Source organism: Carassius carassius, chromosome 27 (assembly GCF_963082965.1).
Source record: "Carassius carassius chromosome 27, fCarCar2.1, whole genome shotgun sequence".
NCBI lineage: Eukaryota > Metazoa > Chordata > Actinopteri > Cypriniformes > Cyprinidae > Carassius > Carassius carassius.
Genome location: NC_081781.1, coordinates 6,184,506 through 6,203,479, shown reverse-complemented (window position 1 = coordinate 6,203,479; position 18,974 = coordinate 6,184,506). Strand labels below are relative to the sequence as shown.

Genomic DNA, 18,974 nt, shown 5'->3' with positions numbered 1-18,974 from the left:
CGGTAACAAGAATCACTGTATATTATCCAACATCATGGAACTAACCATAAGCCAAAGTCTTCACGTCTATTTACAGTGACATTAGGACATCAGCCAGGCACTTCCAGCAACATAACGGCAGCCTAATCTCCTGGTAGATTGTGGAAAGGACACTAGCTAGTGAACAGTAACTAGAAGTGTATCTGGGAAAGGAATGAATGTCAAACTCATGGACAGACGGTACCAAAAGAATTCTGGCAAATAAATGTCATCATTTTGATGAATATTTACAAAAAATGAAAAGGTCTGTTTTCCAGGCTGATTAGCTTTCAGATATCAAGCTGTGAGGTGTCAGAGTTCAGTTCACACAGGTAGAAAAGCGTGGTCTCGCTCGCCTCCGCCTCTGTGAGGGGCTCCAGACGGATCAGAGAGTTGCGAGGCATCTCCGTCTCCAGGGCCTTGTCCAAGAGGTCTGTGGGTGCTTCAGGGCTCTGGGGCAGGATAGGCTGGCTCAGGTTTTCAGTTGGAGAATCTGGTGGGGCCAGAGGGGTGCATCCATCCAGGAAGGCCAGCAGAGGACAGGTTGTATACTGGATCAGCTGCTTATCTGAATGAAGTAACCAACAGGCTAGTAAACAAAGCACAGTGAGGGAACACAAATGACACTGATTTACATGCAAAAATTACCTGTGTTGTCAGGCTCAGGATTCCCTTTGTTGATGCTATCCTTTGTTTGCGAGACCGCTTCCTGCCAACAGCATAAGGAAAAAAAACAAAGCTTTATCAAAATGACACAAATGAAAATAAAATAAAACAAGTCATCATGGTGAATTATAACAGCTGAGCGATGCATCATTGGAAATTATTTTAAGGCTTAAAAAAAAAAAAAAGTAAACATTATGGCTTATGAAATATACAAACAAACCTGTATGATATCTGGGTCAATGCTGAACTGTTTTCCATACAGCATGGCCTGGAAGTCTTCCAGACTGCAGTCAATGCTGTCCAGATAGTCCATCAACTCAACTCTGCAATGATTTCATTTACAATGAAATGTTCATTAAATATTCTTAAAGCAGAAATGTGTAATTTTTGCACGACTACACGTCTACATAAAATAACTCAATAATAAAAAATAAGAGAAATGCAAAACCTGAATTTTGTTGAACCGATTATTTAGTAGAATGGAAGCCTATTTCCACCACATGAAAGTTTTTAAACACTGAAAATAAATTAGATTAATAATCGAAATTATGTGATAAAGTCCAATCGTGTATTATGATTTACCAAAACATAATTATTTTCTCATGTGGTAGAAACTGGCTTACATAAGTTCTCAGAGTTTGAATAATAATTATTTACTCAATATCAAGAAGAAAAAAAAATCTTGGCAAGTGAGAAGCTCAACAGGATAGATATTAGATCTCAGCAGCCTTGTATTGAATATTGGCAACACTGGGATACTTACTTGCCAAGAAGGTTTATGTTTTGTGAAATGGCTCCATTTTCACTGAGAATGGAGTCCATCAGCTTCACTGGATCCTCTGAACTTAGAGCTGAGGGTTTGTTCAATTGCAAGGCACTTGATGAAATGTCAGAGATGAATTTTGGTACTTCTTCTTGTTGAGTGGTTGAATTTGTTCCAATTTCCTTTGTGCCTTGGTTTCTTATAGTCAGGCTGCTTTCACAAGCAACTTCCACAATTTCAGCATCTCTGTAAGAAATCAAGAAAACACAGATCGCATTTCTAATTTTCTGTCAAAACTTTATGCAAAGTAGGTTCAGTGGTTTGAATCGAAACCTAAATGTCTACCCTTGGTCAGCTGGTACCGATACGCCATCTGTAAATTCTGCATCTTCATCTGTGATGTCACAGATGACGACGTCGTCAGAAATGTCGGAACCGTTCTTCAATCCATTGAGTCCATTCACTGCAGACTAACAGAGACGGCAAGAGATGAGTCTCTGACAAACAGATCTTCAAGTTCCAATATTAATGAGGAATATCATAGTTTATATAAATAAATTGGTCCCCCACCAACGTGAAATTAACTGACGGTGATTCTCACAATTTAAGGTTCATATCCAGGGGCAGGACACTTTCACACAAAGTGAACCCTGCCTTAAATCTCATTAAGAGAGAAAAATGTAAGATAATGAATAGCAACATTACATTTACAATGTAACTAACAAGAGCACATTTCCTCCTAGAAGCAAGGAGAGAAAAAAAGTGCATGGTTCTACACCTACTTTGCTGTGGTCCATAGGTTCCTCGAAGATCTGGTGGATGAATTTCGACTTCTTTCCATTACTGTTCAGTGTAAGTGGCCTGAAATTAGATATCAAGTACATATTAATCACTAAAGGTATACATATGGTACATATTAATAATAGTGTAAAATAGATTCATATTGGTTTTTAATTTCTTATAATAAAATTCTCTCAAAATTACTGAAAGAATTGATGATAAAAAAAAGAATTGGAACCATGAAGATGAAGACACACACACACACACACACACACACACATATATATATATACATACATACATATTTTTCTTAAACATATACAAGCATGTGTATGTATATATGCATCATAAATACACAGTACACACACATATTATGTAAACAAAAACTTTTATTTTGGAATAATCGTTAATTTCGATTAATCTTTTGACAGCAGTAATTATATATATATATATTAGTGGTGGCCATATATTAATTTTTTTAATCTAGATTAATCTCACTGTGATCTTGAAATTAATCTATATTAATCTAGATTAAAATGGCTCATTCATATTCTGCCGAAGGCATTCAGAATATGTGTGTGTTACCCGAATAAAATTGACAAACAGTAAGTCTTTGAGAAGGGGTTTATCAAGCTAGGTGGTGCAATAGAAAAGGGGCTCATCTCCTGTTTCCAAAATGCATCACAAAGTGCTTGAAAAAGCTGTAAACTAATTCCACATTGCACAAGGTGCAAACAACCTTACGCCTGTTTCACACATACTCCGTCTGCAGTGCGTATGCGTTGCATATTTTTTTTACGCACACATGTTAACGGATTCCAGTTGCGTTCCAGGAGTGTTGTGTCTGCAGCAGTGCAGCGATAGCGACCTGCAAACGCGTACTGTGTGAAAGCACATCGAGTCCGTGCTGCACCACATACGTAACGCACACGGACTGCATACGCACTGCAGACGGAGTATGTGTGAAACAGGCGTGAGCAGGGCCGTAGCTGGGGTCAGCGGGGTTGTACCAGTGGGCCCTGTTTGGAATTGTTTAATTTGTATGTTAGTTTATTTTTATTTATTTGTGCTATTTACACAATGTTTAAGTTTTTTTCAGGTTTGTAGGTGTCAAGGTACAGAAACCAAATAATTAAATGTAAAATAGCACTGGATAGTCTTCAATGTAAAAATGACAACCAAACCTACATTTCTTAAATACAACCAAACCTACATTTATTCAGACACCTTCCACATTTCTCACATTATTACAGTTTTGCTATATATATATATATATATATATATATATATATCTGGTGTCTGAATAATTTTTGGTTTGACTGTTAAAACTACAAAGTAATTCAGTCAAGAGCAGTGAGTGATTTTCATTTTCATTTTCTTGGATTAACATTCCAGCAGCCAGTAGCTAAATTAGGCGCGGTCACTTTAAGAGACGATGAACGCATCCAATATAATACACATCCCATTTTTTTCCTCAACTGTTTACTTTCACTTAAGAAATAACTGACAGTTTTTTCGAGCATAATTTCCAAGATGGATATTTTGACATATTTTGTATGTATTTGTCGGCACAAGAGCAAAAATAAGCAAATTCGATGTTCAAGTGTTTTGAGACACCTTTCTCTGCGTGAGCCCTGAACACCAGAACACCGCGAGTACTGAATTGGGCTCTTTCACATCTTTTTGTTTGTTCAAACTGCGATTTGTATTTGTTCGTTCAGGTGCAGGAGGGACTTCGAGGAGAACTTCGCAGAAGAGAGCTCGGTTCAGTGTCGCTGTCCGTGATATGCGGCTCTCTCTCTCCGCACCGAACACAGCGCGCGAGTAACCAGCTACTCTGTTCAGCTTTTCCGCGTCTTGTTTTTGGATGTTTTTATACAGTCTTTGGTTTAAATCGACAAGCGGTAAGGCTTAAAAACACGTGAAAAAGATAAGCTTTCATGATGATGCGCAGCAGTGGCCCGTCAACTGTCCTGAGCATCTTTTTAGGCTGGCCTCAGCCAGTCGGTTATATAAAATATAAAGTCATCATAGCTTGCTTAGTATAGACCCAGCTCCCAACCCAACTTTGAGAATAGATTAACGGCGATATTTTTTTTATCGCCCGATAAGATATATATAATATATATATATATACATAACATATATGTGTGTGTGTGTGTGTATAATATATATATATATATATATATATATATACACACACACACTTTACAATACTAATCTTTTTTTTTTTAAATAGCTGTTTTCTGTTTAAATATATTTCATTTCTGTTATGGCAAAGCTGAAATTTCAACAGCTTTTATTAGATGCATACACATTTTTTTAGTCTTACCTTTTGCGTTTTAAATTTATCATACGATTGTTCTGAACCAATGTGAAGATGAACTGCACCAGCTGCAGGGAGCAATACAAAAAGTGGCATTAACATTTCAACCCGTGTATTAGATCATGCACTTGTTATGCTGAAATACAATTGAAATGTCTGCAAAACTGCTACGTGCAAGTAGAATGTACCTTCTTTATGACCTGCTGCTGCTGTGCATGTTTCTGTCTGAGGTCTGACAGCTCTGTCCAAAGAGCTTCATTCTCTCTGCAGAAAAGAGAATGAGGGTTATATATTTTCTAAAAAACATGCCATGATGTCAGAATGTAGTTCTTTGTTGTTGCTAAGATAATCGGAGTGGTTTAATCATGTTGATACTTGCAGAACAGAGCATTATTAGTTACAACTAGTGATTAGACTGTCTGTTTCCTTAACTTCTGGGTAAATGCACATGGATGAGATTAAATGATAAAGGATAATGTAGCTTCTAACAGAGTATTTCATTACCTTTTCAATGTAGCAAGTCTAGCATCCATGTCTTCTTGCTGCTCATGTACGTTCTGAACGCTTGTCAGAATTTTTGAAAGATTGTCTTGCCTTATTTTGCTCTCTTCAGGGCGAGCATTTGACACCTATATCAAGAATATTGACAATCAGAATGACAATATTTTACATTTTAAAATAAATGTTCTCTAAATATTTTAATTTGCATCTTATTTTCAGGTCTGTACATTCTAATTTCTGCATTCTTAACAGAGGTTTACCTTTCTTTTGATGTTCTCAAGCAGGTCATCTTGCCCATGTTTGAAATATGGATGCTGGAATTCAACTGGTCCATCTCGCTCTTGCTTCACTATGCCCGTGTCAATGTGCATCACCTTGCGAAAACCATCTGTTTGGAATGGAAAGGAACAAAGTCACAAAGTAACGAACATTGATCTCAAATTACAGCTGAACAATAAGGAAGGAGGAGAATTTCGGTGGAGCTGTAGCGGTAGAAACCACTTACACATGTTGAGCTGTCGGACAAAACTGGCCATGTTGTTGTGCTTGAAAAACTTTGGGAGAATCTCTTTCGCAAACCTTTGTTCATCCAGTACAAGGAAACTGTTCCCTTCCTATAAAAACAAATGGAGAGACTTGTTAACTAAATAAAACAGACCTGTAATTTTGGATGTTGTTCCTTATTCTGTAGAACACATTCTCTCTGTGTGTCCTGTTGTTTTATTTATTTATTAATTTATTTTTAATAAAAAACATTAAAATGCTTTTTTTTTGTATTTCAGAGAAATTACAATAAAACATAACAATAAAAAAAGAATACTATGAAGGTATGGAACAACATTAGGGTGAGAAAATTATAAAAATGTGAGTGTACCATTTCTCTGATTACAGTATTATAATACAAGGTATATATATATATATATATATATATATATATATATATATATATATATATATATATATATATATATATATAAGTTATATATTGCAAATCTTAATACTTACATCATAGCACAACATCTATGATCTGATACAGAAACATCTAATCGGATAGGACCCGGATCACAAATATATCTATGTCATTGTAAACTAAGCTAATATGCTAACATTCGGATCTTTTCTTTAATTTAACGTTACCTGGCTCCAGCAAATAAATTCATTTGTATCCGAATCCTCGACGAGGGTCCAAAGCTTAGTAAGAAACGCGGGAACGTTGGAGCTGTGTTTCATTTTGCTGGAGCGAAAATGCGAAGAATAAATAATATGAGTCAGATATTTTTTTCTTGTGTTAGACAAAACCATAGGGACAAAACACGAGAACCAGTGAAAATAGCGACGCAACTACACAACTTCCTGTAGGATTTAAGACCTCTGATTGGTCCATTGCGGCCTTACGTAAGATTGCTCACGTGTATTGTCAACAGTATGTTTCTGGTAGCCAATGAAAACGCTTCGTTGACGAGCGAGGGACCTGATTGGTCATTGAGAGAAATATGGCGAAACCAGCGCTCAAAAATCTTTCTTTTACTGTCTATGTCAAAAATGAATAGCGTGTTTTCCTATGGTGTTTTCCACTTAGTGTTTTTTTGTATGGGTGTCTATTGCACAAACCGCTAAATGTAGCGTTTTAAAACATAATTGTATTTGATTTAAAGCATAAATTAGAATATTTTTCGTGAATTATGTCCTCTAAAGAAATGTAATTGCATCATATTTATGTTATAGCACGCAAATAAACGTAATAAATCCACACTAGCAAGATGAAAGTAGATCCAATGGTGTTTATGTTGATTGTTTCAGGTCTGCGTGGAGCGGGAAATGGAAAACGCGCAGTGGAGTTTCAGCCGAGTCAGCCTGTGAGAGCTCGAGGGAAATCAGTGTAGCTCCGTTCCACTCATTCTTGATACTCCATAACGGTCTTTGTGTTTCTTTCTCACCATCAAAGCTTGATGGCTTAGCTTGCTTTGAAACTATTAAATTCGCTGACGGAGAATAAACATATGAACTAACTGGCCAAATCAAGCCTAAAATGTAAGTTATTTTATATTAATTTCTTGTGTTTGGAACTGTTGTGAAAAAATATACAGTTTACCGAACACGTTTGCTTCGACCTGCAGCCTTTTGCCAACAGCTGAATCACACCTGTGAAGCTATTCATAACAGCAGCACTCTAGCTGTGTGATATTGCTAAATCTTACCTTTCACATTGTAGCTGATGTAAAAATCATGCGGTGCCTCAGAAATGTTTCACAGAAAAATAAAGGCATATTTATGACATCCTAATGGCAGGTGCCATATATTGTTACAGCATTACCCAAAAAAAATTTACTTATTACATTTTTTCTTATTATTTTCTGTAGCCGTTTGACAGTACCTCAAAGTTCCTCATCAGTTTAACTTTACAAGCTTTACAAGTCAAATTTTAAATTAATAAATAGATTGTTTGTGACAATATTCCTCACAAAACGGTTTTATATTTCTATCATGTAAACTGTATATTCTGTAAACTATTTTGGTACAAATATTCAGTATCCTTTTAATTTTTTTTTCTAGTCACATGCCAAGGCTTCACAAGTGCATTCAATAATCAAAATGTGTAAAAAAAAATAAATAATAATAAAAATAAATAAATAAATAAATAAAATAAAAAATCATATGAAATGACAAATCCAGTCATTGGTAGTGTAGAAATGTATTTTACATCGGAGCAAGTTGCCTCATGGTGGCAGGTTTATATCACATGACCAACCTACTTGCTTTATCTTGGTTAACCCTCTTGGTATTGGACAATTTTTTCTTGTGAAATAAATGAATGATATATTGTATTGCAACAATGCTCTATAAATCTGAATACTTTTGCAAAATGCTGAATCCATGCAGAGCCATATTAATGTCTCTTGGAGTAAAAGTGTGATAACTTACACACTTGTCTTCTATTTTAACAGCAGATCCAATTTGAACATCATTACAGTTGGAGTTCATACAGTAGAATGAAATTTATGATGCATTTATTTAGTCGTTTGGCCCATATTTATGTCTTGTTAGAACTAGCACTGCCATATTCTAACACTAGAGGTCAGCATTGCACAGCAAATATTAGTAGTGAACTCAATCTGATATGAAAAGTTCAGACACAGATGATTGCTTGATTATTCTGTCATTACACTTGTCGATGACATTCAGATTGTTCAAGAACAGTACATTAAATAAAAGTGCCTGCTAAAATGTGGTTGCATAGCGCAGAATGCAATGCATTGTTGCAAGCAAGGGGTTAAAAGGGCAGCGTTTTTCTACAAACCTAATCACCTGCGAGGCAAAACATGGCGAGATGAAACCTTTGTCTTCCTCGATGCTCTTGAGTCTGTTGTGAGGAGGATTTTAACCATGCAGCTGCAAAAGGAGCATTTTTATGCTGCCCAGCTCTCTCCCGACACGTACACACATGTGATAGTGATTTCAGTTTTAGCCGATGTTATAAATAACTGATTATTGTGCTTTTTAAATGCTTAGCACTTGATTTAATTTGTTAAGCCAGCTGCAAAACAAATTGCCTTATGAGAGAAATAAAAGGCTGTATTTAATTAACCAGACCTGATGTTGGACAGAGTAACTGTAAGAGGACTAACAACACTGAGACGAACATTAAGGTGAGCGTAGCAGAGAATGAACTTGACAGGCCCAACTAATGAGAGCAGACAGTAATATTCACATCAAACGATTACATCAAAGAGTCTTTCCTAATAGCCATAATTAGAACATTCTTTGATTCTTGGTAAAGAGAGATTATGGAGATGGCAAAAATCAGTGTGAATTATAGTTAGACAAGTGATAGGAAAGTCACTACTGCCTAGTATATAGAAAGATTGCAATGAACACTCTTTCTTTCTTTCTTTCTTTCTTTCTTTCTTTCTTTCTTTCTTATAATTCCAATGGCTTTATGTGAAGTATATATATATATATATATATATAAAAAGATAGTTGGGTTTTGGATTTTATCTGATTATAAGTATGGCCATTTTAGATAATAAATGTCCACCTTTTTACTCAACCCGTTTGCTTGGACAGGCCTGATGTCTTCAGGTAGGTACTGGATGTGAAGCAGTGCACTCACTCTCCCTTGCCCTCTCTTTTTGTCTTTCATTTTCTTTAGTTTTTTTTCCAGCAGAGTTGGACCAAAAAAGCCTGGAAGGAATTGATATTTTCCATTGGATGTAGAACTTGGACCTCTGTTTTATAGTTGTTGTTCCCTCTCATTATTTGATTAATCCTGAAGTCTAAGAGAACCAAAATGAAACGGAGAAAAATATATTAGTGCTGAGCTCAGCAGATTTATTTTTTTCCTAATGAATAGATACGTTTAGATTAAGCCAAAGAGACCATTTTTATTGCTGTTCGAAACATCTTTGATTGAGTGAAGCTAAATGGTTATGCTTCTCTGTATTAATTGGTGCAGTATTTCCATATTCCACCACACGAATTGAAATCAGATGATCTCATCGTGCAACTAGTTGCTGTTCTAGAGCCAATGTTTTAAACTGCAACAATAAAACACACCTTACCAGTTGGATGTCAGGGAGAAAAACTTTTTCTTCACTTTGAGGAAGTTCTTTTTAAAGAGAACATAAAATCCATTTCTTTTCTTTCAGCTCGGTGAGACTTGGAAATGCTTATAGACGATATGCTAGCCAAAGGCAGTAAAAGGTACGTTTTCACATTTAGCCTCAACATCAAGGAGTCTTAGGTTTGAGAGGAGACGTCGCCACGTATGACCTCACGAAGCTCTGAATCAAAGGTTAAATTAGGTGAAGAAATCTTTTTTTTTTCCATTTTACAAATAAGAGAGGTTTTAAAGACACAAGCATTTTGATTATCATACACTCTGCTATAATTGTTGAATATTGAATGGATAAATAATTCAATAATGGAAAAGGGCATATGCATTTACTTTTTAGTGTTATAAAATGGAATGCTTTTAAAAATAGTGCTTTTTTAATGTTTACTTAAATATTTGTTGTGTTTTTCTGATAAGCAATTGATTTTGAATCATTTGATAGTTTTATTTGAAATAAATTGAACACCGAAAAGTGTGATATCTCACAATAAATATGATATTAGTCTTTTTCCAGTGCACTCAGCTATCCTGCCACCTCATTAACACATTAGTCACTATTGAAGAGGGGAAGATGATCACATCTGGCCTTTGTTTCTTCAGTTTTGTAGTCTCATTACATAACTTGAAGCCTTTCAGGCCTTTGTTTGAAATCTCTAATCTATTACAATTTGTACGCTTGACAATCCTGGTTTCCATTTAAATAGCTTCACTTCTCTCGAAATTTCTTTCCTGATTCACCTCCATAATAATGAAGCAATTTAGTCAGCATGTATTCTGTTTTCACTCCATCGGGGGTTATCATAGCATGCCAAGTGTCATAAAAGTAAAGAGATAAATAATGCAGCCAAGCTCTCAGAACCACCTGGCATGTACATTTATATGCTTCAGTATTAAAAAAATTTTGTGCTTTATTGCTCAGAAAATGCTTAGCGCTGTGTCATTAGGCCACGGGGATGTGATTGGCTATTCTGCAGTTTCACATGACCCAGGTGGAATTCCATTGTGAGCAGAAATTAGGATATCGTCATGGGTATTACAATTTAAGGGCTAGTCGTTCAGATAAGTAAATCCTTTGTTCCAAAACCTTGTATGCAAGACAAGCATTTTAATGCAATTTAAAGCTTTTAATTTTAATGCACTCCTGATCAGTTGACATATTAATTTTGTATCCTTCTAAAATGCCATGGCTGCATCTGAAATCACGTACTTTCCTATGAAATAGTAGGTGAAAAACAGTGAACGGGGTATTAAGTATGAGTATTCATTAAACAGGAGGCAAAAAAAGTCCCTGGATAAACTACTATTTCTTGCATAATTCTGAAGTGTGCATCTGGTGGACGCATTACTGTTCCATTGAGGCACTGGAGAGGATATGTGAATGTCAGTGAAGTGATGAAACTTACGCTGGTAGGGCGCATGTCAATAACAAAATGACATATATATTCCTTACTTATTCATACTACCTATTGTACCTATGATTTTTGGACAGCGCCATTGTTTCAGACACATTCTGAAGCAGAATTACATCCATTCTTTACAGAGAAGACAATCCCACAATGCATTGTGACATGCCACCTATGTTCCACATTGTTTAGGAAAGGCAGCAAGTCAGCTCATTAGGCCTAAATGTTGGACAGATGGAGTGCTAACTACCCTTAAGAGAGCACATTATGAAACTTAACCTTGCCAGGTGTTTTTCATTTTGGTTACGTGAATCCCTTTTCATTGAAAGACCTAGTACAAAAAGAGTGGATTGAGAGGGAGGTATTTGATGATGCCAGGTTTAAGACTCCCGTTGTGTCTCATATGCATATTCAGCACTTCCCCATAAACACAGAGGCTGTAAATACAGAGGAACAGCCAACTGTGTACAAGTTGTAACCACTAAAATATCCCTGGCAGACCACAAACCAGGAGGTTCGGCGAGCTGTATGTGCTGAGAATGACTTTACATGGGAATTACAATTTAAAACGATCTGCCCGAGGGTGTGAGATTTCAGAGGCTTCAAACTTCTCATGCCTTTCCGAAAATCCATTTAATAATGCGCACTGCATGTAACAGGATAGTAGTTTATTGATTCCATGAACTGCAAAAGAAAGAAAGAAAAAATCTTTCTCAGCATTTGTCTTGTTTTCCAGTACAAATATCTATACTTTCTGAATTCAAGTACATATTTGAGAAGCAAAATGACTTAAAGGGTAAGTTCACCTAAAAATGAAAATTAGCTTGTGTTTTACTCACCCTCGAAGCATCTCAGGTGTATATGACTTTGTATATGTATATGATATTGTTAATATCCGAAATTAGAAGAAATTTCAGATCGAATAAATTATTACAATTACGTTATGACGTTTAGTAGTTTAATAGTATTATATTAGCATTATTGTAAACACAAGAGCACACAAGACACTGTGATACTTTTTTATTTTTTTATTTTTTTTATGTGCCATTACAACCAATGAGATCTGAGAGCAAACTGTTGAAATTAGACATTGACATTTTTATTTTAGTCACAATACATAGCATTTTTTTTTAAAGAGGAATCGTTGGAGAAATATGTTTTTTGCTTGATCGAGTGTGTAATTACAACACCTGTCACAAGGGGCAAAATAGTCTGAACCCCGACTGCTTGGTAGCATCTTATGGTGAAAAAAAAGTAAGGACAGACAATATTTCATGTGTATGAAAGGAGTGCAATAATGCTTAGACCGCAACATGTAGAAAATTGTGAAGACAACTGTTCTTGCCTTAGTCTTAATTGCTTTAGAAACCAAAACTGGATTGCTTTTCTGTTGTTAATCTAACAATAAAAATGTATGACATTTAGCTAAAATGAACTAACAACTGTTCCACTGAGAAAGTAATTTAACAATCCGGGGCCTAAAATGGAAATAAACTAAATAGCTGCCTGTTTGATCTTTTATATTGCATTTTTGGACACTACAGTAGATACAATTACAGCTGCATGGCAGGGGCTGGTTAGTGTGCAAATGTGTACAGTCACCTTGCTAACATCTTAACCACCCTTTGGAGTTTACATTATCATATCCAGCATGAAGAACTACATGTTTTTCAAGCATTTGAAGGTTTTATGCTTTTCGTTCAGGAATGAGTTGTTACGCTCCAGCCACTTGCTCTGGGCAAGTCTGGTCCTCCACCCACTGTCTGGATTTACTTTCTAAGCAAAGCTGTTTTTAATACAGGCTATTTGACATCCAACTCTATCCCCCGTGGTCCACGACTTGTTTTGGCAGACGACACGGAGTGTGACCATTTTAGAGGCATCGACTTGGGTGTCCTCTAGGTTTAGAAGAAATACAGCCACTGCTGAAAATGAAGGTATAAAACCAGCCAGTTTTTAGCACTGGACCTTTAGATTTGTTAACCCATTCAGACCCAGTATCTATTCTAGTGAACATTTTATTCAAATAGTTGTATCTCAACCAAATATTATCCTATCCTAATAAACCATACATCAATAGAAAGCTTATTTAATCATGTTTAAATCTCAATTTCAAAAAATGTACCCTTATGACTGGTTTTGTGGTCCAGGGTCACATAGATGCATAGGCGGAAATCTGCTGATGTAATTATACCGCTAAGTGAAAGAGAAGGGGAAGGGGAGGGGGAGGCCAGGGGAACCAATCAGCATTGAGTGTTCACTTTCAGCGCTGATGAGTGCTGAGAAAAGTAACATCATAGAGGAGGCTAGCCTCTCTTCTGGAATATCAACCAACCATCATAGAGACATAAATTAGATGCTATTAGTTTGAACCTGTTTTTATACAGTCTATGGTCTGAACGTCTCCCGGAGTGGCTGGGCTGATAATTTACCAAGTATTTATAATGAGTAGCGATATTTAATATATTTTCTTTACGGTTTCTGACTAAAAGCCACCAAAAAGGCATTTTAAAGTGGTTAAGCAAATAATAATAATAACAAGGGATCCCCAGACCAATACAATTAGTTTGCCTCCTCTATTTTAAAATCCACGAGCCGCCACTGGTCTGTTTATTTAATTTAATATAGTTAAAGGTGCTCTAAGTGATGTCACACATTTTTTAGGCCAAAACATTTTTTGTCACATCCAGCAAACATCTCCTCACTATCCGCTAGCTGCTTGTCCCCTGAACACACTGTGAAAAAAACGGGGTCTCTCTAGACACCACAGGCTCCACAAACAACAAGAAAAAAAAAATGGGCTCACCCGCACCACAAAACATAACAAACTGTTCCAGCCAATAACCGACAAGAAAGATTTGGGGGTGGGGTTTGGGGGGTTAGTGCACGGATGAGGAGGAGGGAGGGTCTAGCTAGCCTCCGTTTTGTAAACAAGAAGTTAATATTAAGTGCATTTTAGGCACCATATTGCCTGTTTTAGCACTATTTCACCAACGAAAGAAGTTGAAAACTAAGCTACAGCAGTAACAGCACTAATTTTGAGAAACACACTGAGGAGGTGTTTCCTAACTGAGTGAATCCACTTTTTGAACAAATCAGTCATTGACGTAATAAATTATTATTTTTAGTTTTTCCCCTCACTTTCACGTCTATACCGATCTCACTATACAGTTGTGTGAGGGTGTATGTCTAAAAGTGTGTATGCCTTCATTTTGCTAGGCATGGCAAATGTTTTTATATATGCATGTTTTAATTATAACTGTGAAGCAACAACATTGCTATTAAATGTGCTATATTAATAAATAAGAGTTGAAGTTAAGTTCAAATTCCATTGTATTTTGGTGGCTTGATTGTGTAAACAACTTCAAAAACATTGCAAAAAAAAAAAATGTTTTGAAGAATGTTTTGGTCAATTTAGTGAGCTTTTTCATTGACCCAGAAAGAAACTTTGAGAAGAAGGATAATGGAACGGTCTCCATGTAATAGTAAGGCTTTCCTCTCTGTAGTACACATAGCCTTAAGTACAATTTTGCCTATTTTATTGGTGTCCCCTTCAAAACTTGCTCGTGAGAAATGTTATGTTTATTGTCCCCCCACCAACATTTAGATGAGATTTTCGCCCCTGCATAGATGTTCTGTTGTTTTTTGACAAAAATGTAATAAATAATAAATAATATAATAATTTATGTGAAATCACGCATCTGAGGGAATTTACTGCTGATTAAAGAACCGGCTTTTCTGACGAGATGCGCATTAACGATCGGCCGATCGTGATCGGAGCAGCCCTAATAAATAATAAGTGTGTATGTGTGTGTGTGTGTGTATATGTATTTAAACACACACACACACACACACACACACACACACACACACACACGCACACACACACACAGTAAAATGGGGCACAATGTACCATATTAATTTGACAGAATCTAAGTTTTTTTTTATTATTATTATTTTATTTTTTACATGTATTTTGAATTTTACTCTCTTCAGGCTTGTTAGTTTTCTTTACTGTCACTTATGATCAATTTAATGTGTCCTTGCCAAATAAATGCATTAATTAAGAAATAAAAAAATACTACTGGCCCCAAAATTTTGAATGGTATATGCTGTTTTATTTGGTAGCAAAACCTATTTAAAAAATTACAAATTATATATAAAAAAAAACGTATTTCTGCAGCTATCCAGAAGTTACTGTGTATTCTTCTGGCTGATTTTAATTGTTACAAGCAATGTCACAAATGTTTCCATTATATTAAAGTAGATGTTTGATAGCTTACGATTGCCAGTAGTGAAATATTTGGGAATGTACATGTTTTATGGTGCTATCAGACAGTCAGCATTTTTTTCTTCTTCATAATATCATAATTTTCAGCTGGTCTTCTCATTATGCTATAGCTCAGGTTATTGCCAATAAATATGAACAATAGAACTAATTTTTCAATGAATGTCATTAAATGTGATTCATTGTAGTACAATGTCACAAAAAAAGTATTCTTGTTAAAGATCATGTTTCAAATGATGTTGATGTTGACATTGTCAGTCTATCTTTTATTTCTCACATTCATATTTGTACAGTCGCAGTCTTGCAGGTGAGCCTGTGAGAATTAGAAATGGATATTTCAATAACGATGTTCTTTGTCCTTTCATTATCTGCTTTGTAGCTGTTTGCTATTATCTTAGAAAAAGTATGACAATCGGATACAGCTGAAGTTGTTCTTCATGGCTTCTTTGTGTGATTACAGATAGAAAGACAGAGGCCTTTTCATAACGTAACGTTGAGCTCATCAGTTTTTCTTCTGCAATAATTTACTGTTGAAACTCTTGTTGACCCTATAATTTCCCTCTATTTTTAACTTTTAATTTTCCCTCTTTGTTTGAAATAGTGAAAATAAAATATGTTAGAGTCCTAAGAACACCTTTTAAAATCAGTACTTCCATTCTCGACAAAATTAAACATTCATCTTAAAAGGATAAACAAGAAAGGGAAGTTTCGCAGAATGTTGATGTTGCACTTTTCATGTAAGATTATTAGTATTTTCAATTATTAAATGCAGTGCTGTTTTAGTATATCATTGATATATTTTTATAGTTCATAGTATTAAAGATTTTATTTTTATATTTTGTTTTAATTTTAGATAGTTATAATTAATTGCTGTTTTGTATTTTTACAGTGTTTAAGTTTAAGTTATACAGTAATTAATTTAGTTTAAACTAATTTAGCACATAAACTAAATGGAAATTGTTGCCTTGAAACCTACTGGAATAAAATATTTATTTTTAATATTCAGTTCAATTAAACGATTTGTTATGGTTTCAGTAGTTTTAGAAAACAACAATAACCCTGATTATATGGCTTCAGAAGAATTAAATATAGTGCATGAGTTATGTGGATTACGTTCATGCTGCTTTTTGTCTTTTTTGCAGTTTGAAAGCTAATAATGACATGGAAAAACATTATGCTAAATGTCTCCTTTTGTATTTTAAGTCATTTGAGTAAATGAAAACAGAAACTATTTCTATATGGGGCTTATTTGTTACAAAAAATAAAATAAAACTGAAATGGTCTTAAATACTGATTTTAAGATGTAATACTTGTATTGCCCAGGTTGAAAGAGGCTGCAGGGTGATACAATAGACATATAGCACAGCTATGTTGGAAACAATAACAATTACACTGTTTATCATCATTATACAAAAATATCTGACAGCAGAATGATGCAATTGACCAATCAGAATGAAGTGTTCCAGAGAGCTGTGTATTTAAAGTAATTCAGTTAAGCCAATAATTATCATGACTTCCCCATTGCACAGTAACAACTGGCAATGCAAATAAGCTCATACTGTTTATAGTGACACATCAGCATGTCCTTCTGATAGCTTCTCTCAGGTGGTCTTATCCAGCTACTCCCTGTTATCAGCTTTTCCTGACAAGTGTTTCTCTGGCAAGTGTGACCTTGATTTCTGGTGCACTGAGGTTAAAGAAGCAAATAAGCTGTGTGCTCTAATCTCTCAATGTTCTTTCCCATGTTCTCCCCTTGTGAAGATCCTTCACCATTCAACACGCTTAACTTTCAGCCCACATCATGCTGGAGCGGAGCTTATGAGTCAATAGTTATGATTCACCCATCAAGACTTGATGACTTGTTTTTGTGCTTTTGGAGAAATGTAAAAAATGCTTGACAATTATCTGGTATTTGTCAGAAGAGCCAGCTGATGTCAAACAATGCTCTTTTAAACGAAAAGAAAATTGGTCCCAAATTCAGAGATATGTGCTTTGGAGCCAAGCGCTTATACAAATCACAGGGTGTCAAGAATTTCAAAGCATGTGGTATTGAGCAGTGAGTATTTACTGCCACAGTTGTGTGCTGAAACTGAAACGGTCATTCATTCTTCTCATCATGATCTTTATTAGATGACTGGTGACAAATTAGAAAATAGTGTGTAATATGTTTGACTGGTTATCCCATAAAATGTTTGAATCAATGACCTTCTTATAAAGATGAACAACTAGTTTCACACAGCCAGATGTCTGCATGGTCCTTTGCAGCTTTTTCTGCCCTAGAACACCACTTAAATAGGAAATATTTGCCTAAATGACATAAAATGTGGTTATCTACAGTTTTAGCATGCCTTTTAGGAATCTACAGTATGAAATAGTTTTAGGAATTGATTCTGACTGGTCAGTCTCCAGTGGTAAGATATTGTAGTATTTTACTAGCTTTAAAGAATTAGTTCAATCAAAATGTATGATAAAAATCATTGCAAAGCAACTTTACAGAGAATTAATGTTTCTATAATATTTAGTAGTAGCTTATCAGTGGTGACTCAGTTTATGTACATATGGCAGAAATGTACAGAAAATTCAATTAGACGTAATCAAACAGACAACGAACATTATTATCAGCAATATTATTATTATTATGCAATCAAACTTATAGCAAAATTTGGTAGTTCTGTATGTTATTTCAGGGTTGGCATCATCTGAGGTCCTCTGAGGGGTCGGCATCATCTCTTCTCAGGTGTTCTGGACCCAGACTGAAGCTTGTTTAAAAACAGAGAAACAAATAGAGACGTAATTAGCGTAGCTGCTGTTCCAACCCAGGAAAATTAATTAGTTTAACCCAAGCTAAAGAATAATAATGCACATTTGATCAGATATAACTGCAGTACAAGATTATGAGATGCATTATTTGAATGCTTGGCCAAAGAGATGTGTCTTTAATCTAGATTTAAACAGAGAGAGTGTGTCTGAACCATGAAAGTTAACAGGAAGGCTGATGAGTCTGTTTCTTCATCGGACCAGATTTGGAGAATCTAATCTTTACATCAGCTGCTCAGGAGTGAATGGGTGCCGTCAGAATGAGAGTACAGCTGATAAAAAAAACATCACAATAATCCACATGACTCCAATCCATTAATAAATGTCTTGTTAAGCCAAAACCATGACCCGTCGGAATCAGGAGATAAATATGGACAAGCATTGGTTACAATTGAACAGCCTTAAAGATTTGTAAACAAATATGTAGATGGATTTTGATGAGAGAAAACAACAAGGGATAGATTTTACCACTGGAGGAAGCGTTATTATGGATTGTAGACTCCCATTCTGACGGCATTCATTGACTGCAGTGGTGTGCAAATGTAATGCAAAATTTCTTAAAATTTGTTTTGATGAAGAAACAAACATCTACATTTTGATGGCAAGATAATATTCAGTTATGCAATGGGTAGTCTGTCAAGTTGAGTGTCAAGAGATCTGAAGGTAATGAAATAGACTAAGAGATTTAATTTTCTGGATTAAATTAGTGGATGCCAGAAACATCAAGTAAGCTCTATACATGTCACATGCATGATAGTTTTTTTTAAATTCACACTCAAGTCTTTCATCCACCATAAGTG

General features: G+C 35.4%; 2 protein-coding genes and 1 long non-coding RNA gene across 6 annotated transcripts in view; 1 reads left to right on the top strand and 2 right to left on the bottom strand.

Moving 5' to 3' along the window:
• Positions 1 to 18,974, bottom strand: part of LOC132106544 (gap junction Cx32.2 protein-like) — a 324,589-nt gene that overhangs the window by 193,028 nt on the left and 112,587 nt on the right. The gene's annotated exons all lie outside the window — the stretch shown is intronic.
• On the bottom strand, positions 107 to 8,399 carry LOC132106534 (heat shock factor protein 2-like). Of its 3 annotated transcripts, none has more exons than XM_059512292.1 (13): positions 8,361 to 8,399; positions 6,192 to 6,288; positions 5,560 to 5,668; positions 5,315 to 5,442; positions 5,058 to 5,182; positions 4,742 to 4,817; positions 4,560 to 4,621; positions 2,230 to 2,308; positions 1,793 to 1,917; positions 1,448 to 1,693; positions 905 to 1,007; positions 667 to 727; positions 107 to 586 (listed from the first exon to the last, which is right to left on the bottom strand). In XM_059512292.1, the coding sequence occupies exons 2-13, from the start codon at positions 6,282 to 6,284 to the stop codon at positions 309 to 311; spliced, it is 1,485 nt and encodes a 494-aa protein (XP_059368275.1). In that variant the 5' UTR covers positions 6,285 to 6,288; positions 8,361 to 8,399; the 3' UTR covers positions 107 to 308. The 3 variants fall into 3 exon arrangements, with proteins under 3 accessions (XP_059368275.1, XP_059368277.1, XP_059368276.1); XM_059512294.1 differs by having other exon boundaries at positions 8,353 to 8,371; XM_059512293.1 differs by lacking the exon at positions 8,361 to 8,399 and having other exon boundaries at positions 6,192 to 6,419.
• Positions 9,094 to 18,974, top strand: part of LOC132106532 (uncharacterized) — a 69,758-nt gene continuing 59,877 nt past the window's right edge. For both annotated transcript variants that reach the window (XR_009424153.1, XR_009424152.1), the window contains exon 1: positions 9,094 to 9,856. This is a non-coding gene — a long non-coding RNA (uncharacterized LOC132106532). The remainder of the gene's footprint in view (positions 9,857 to 18,974) is intronic.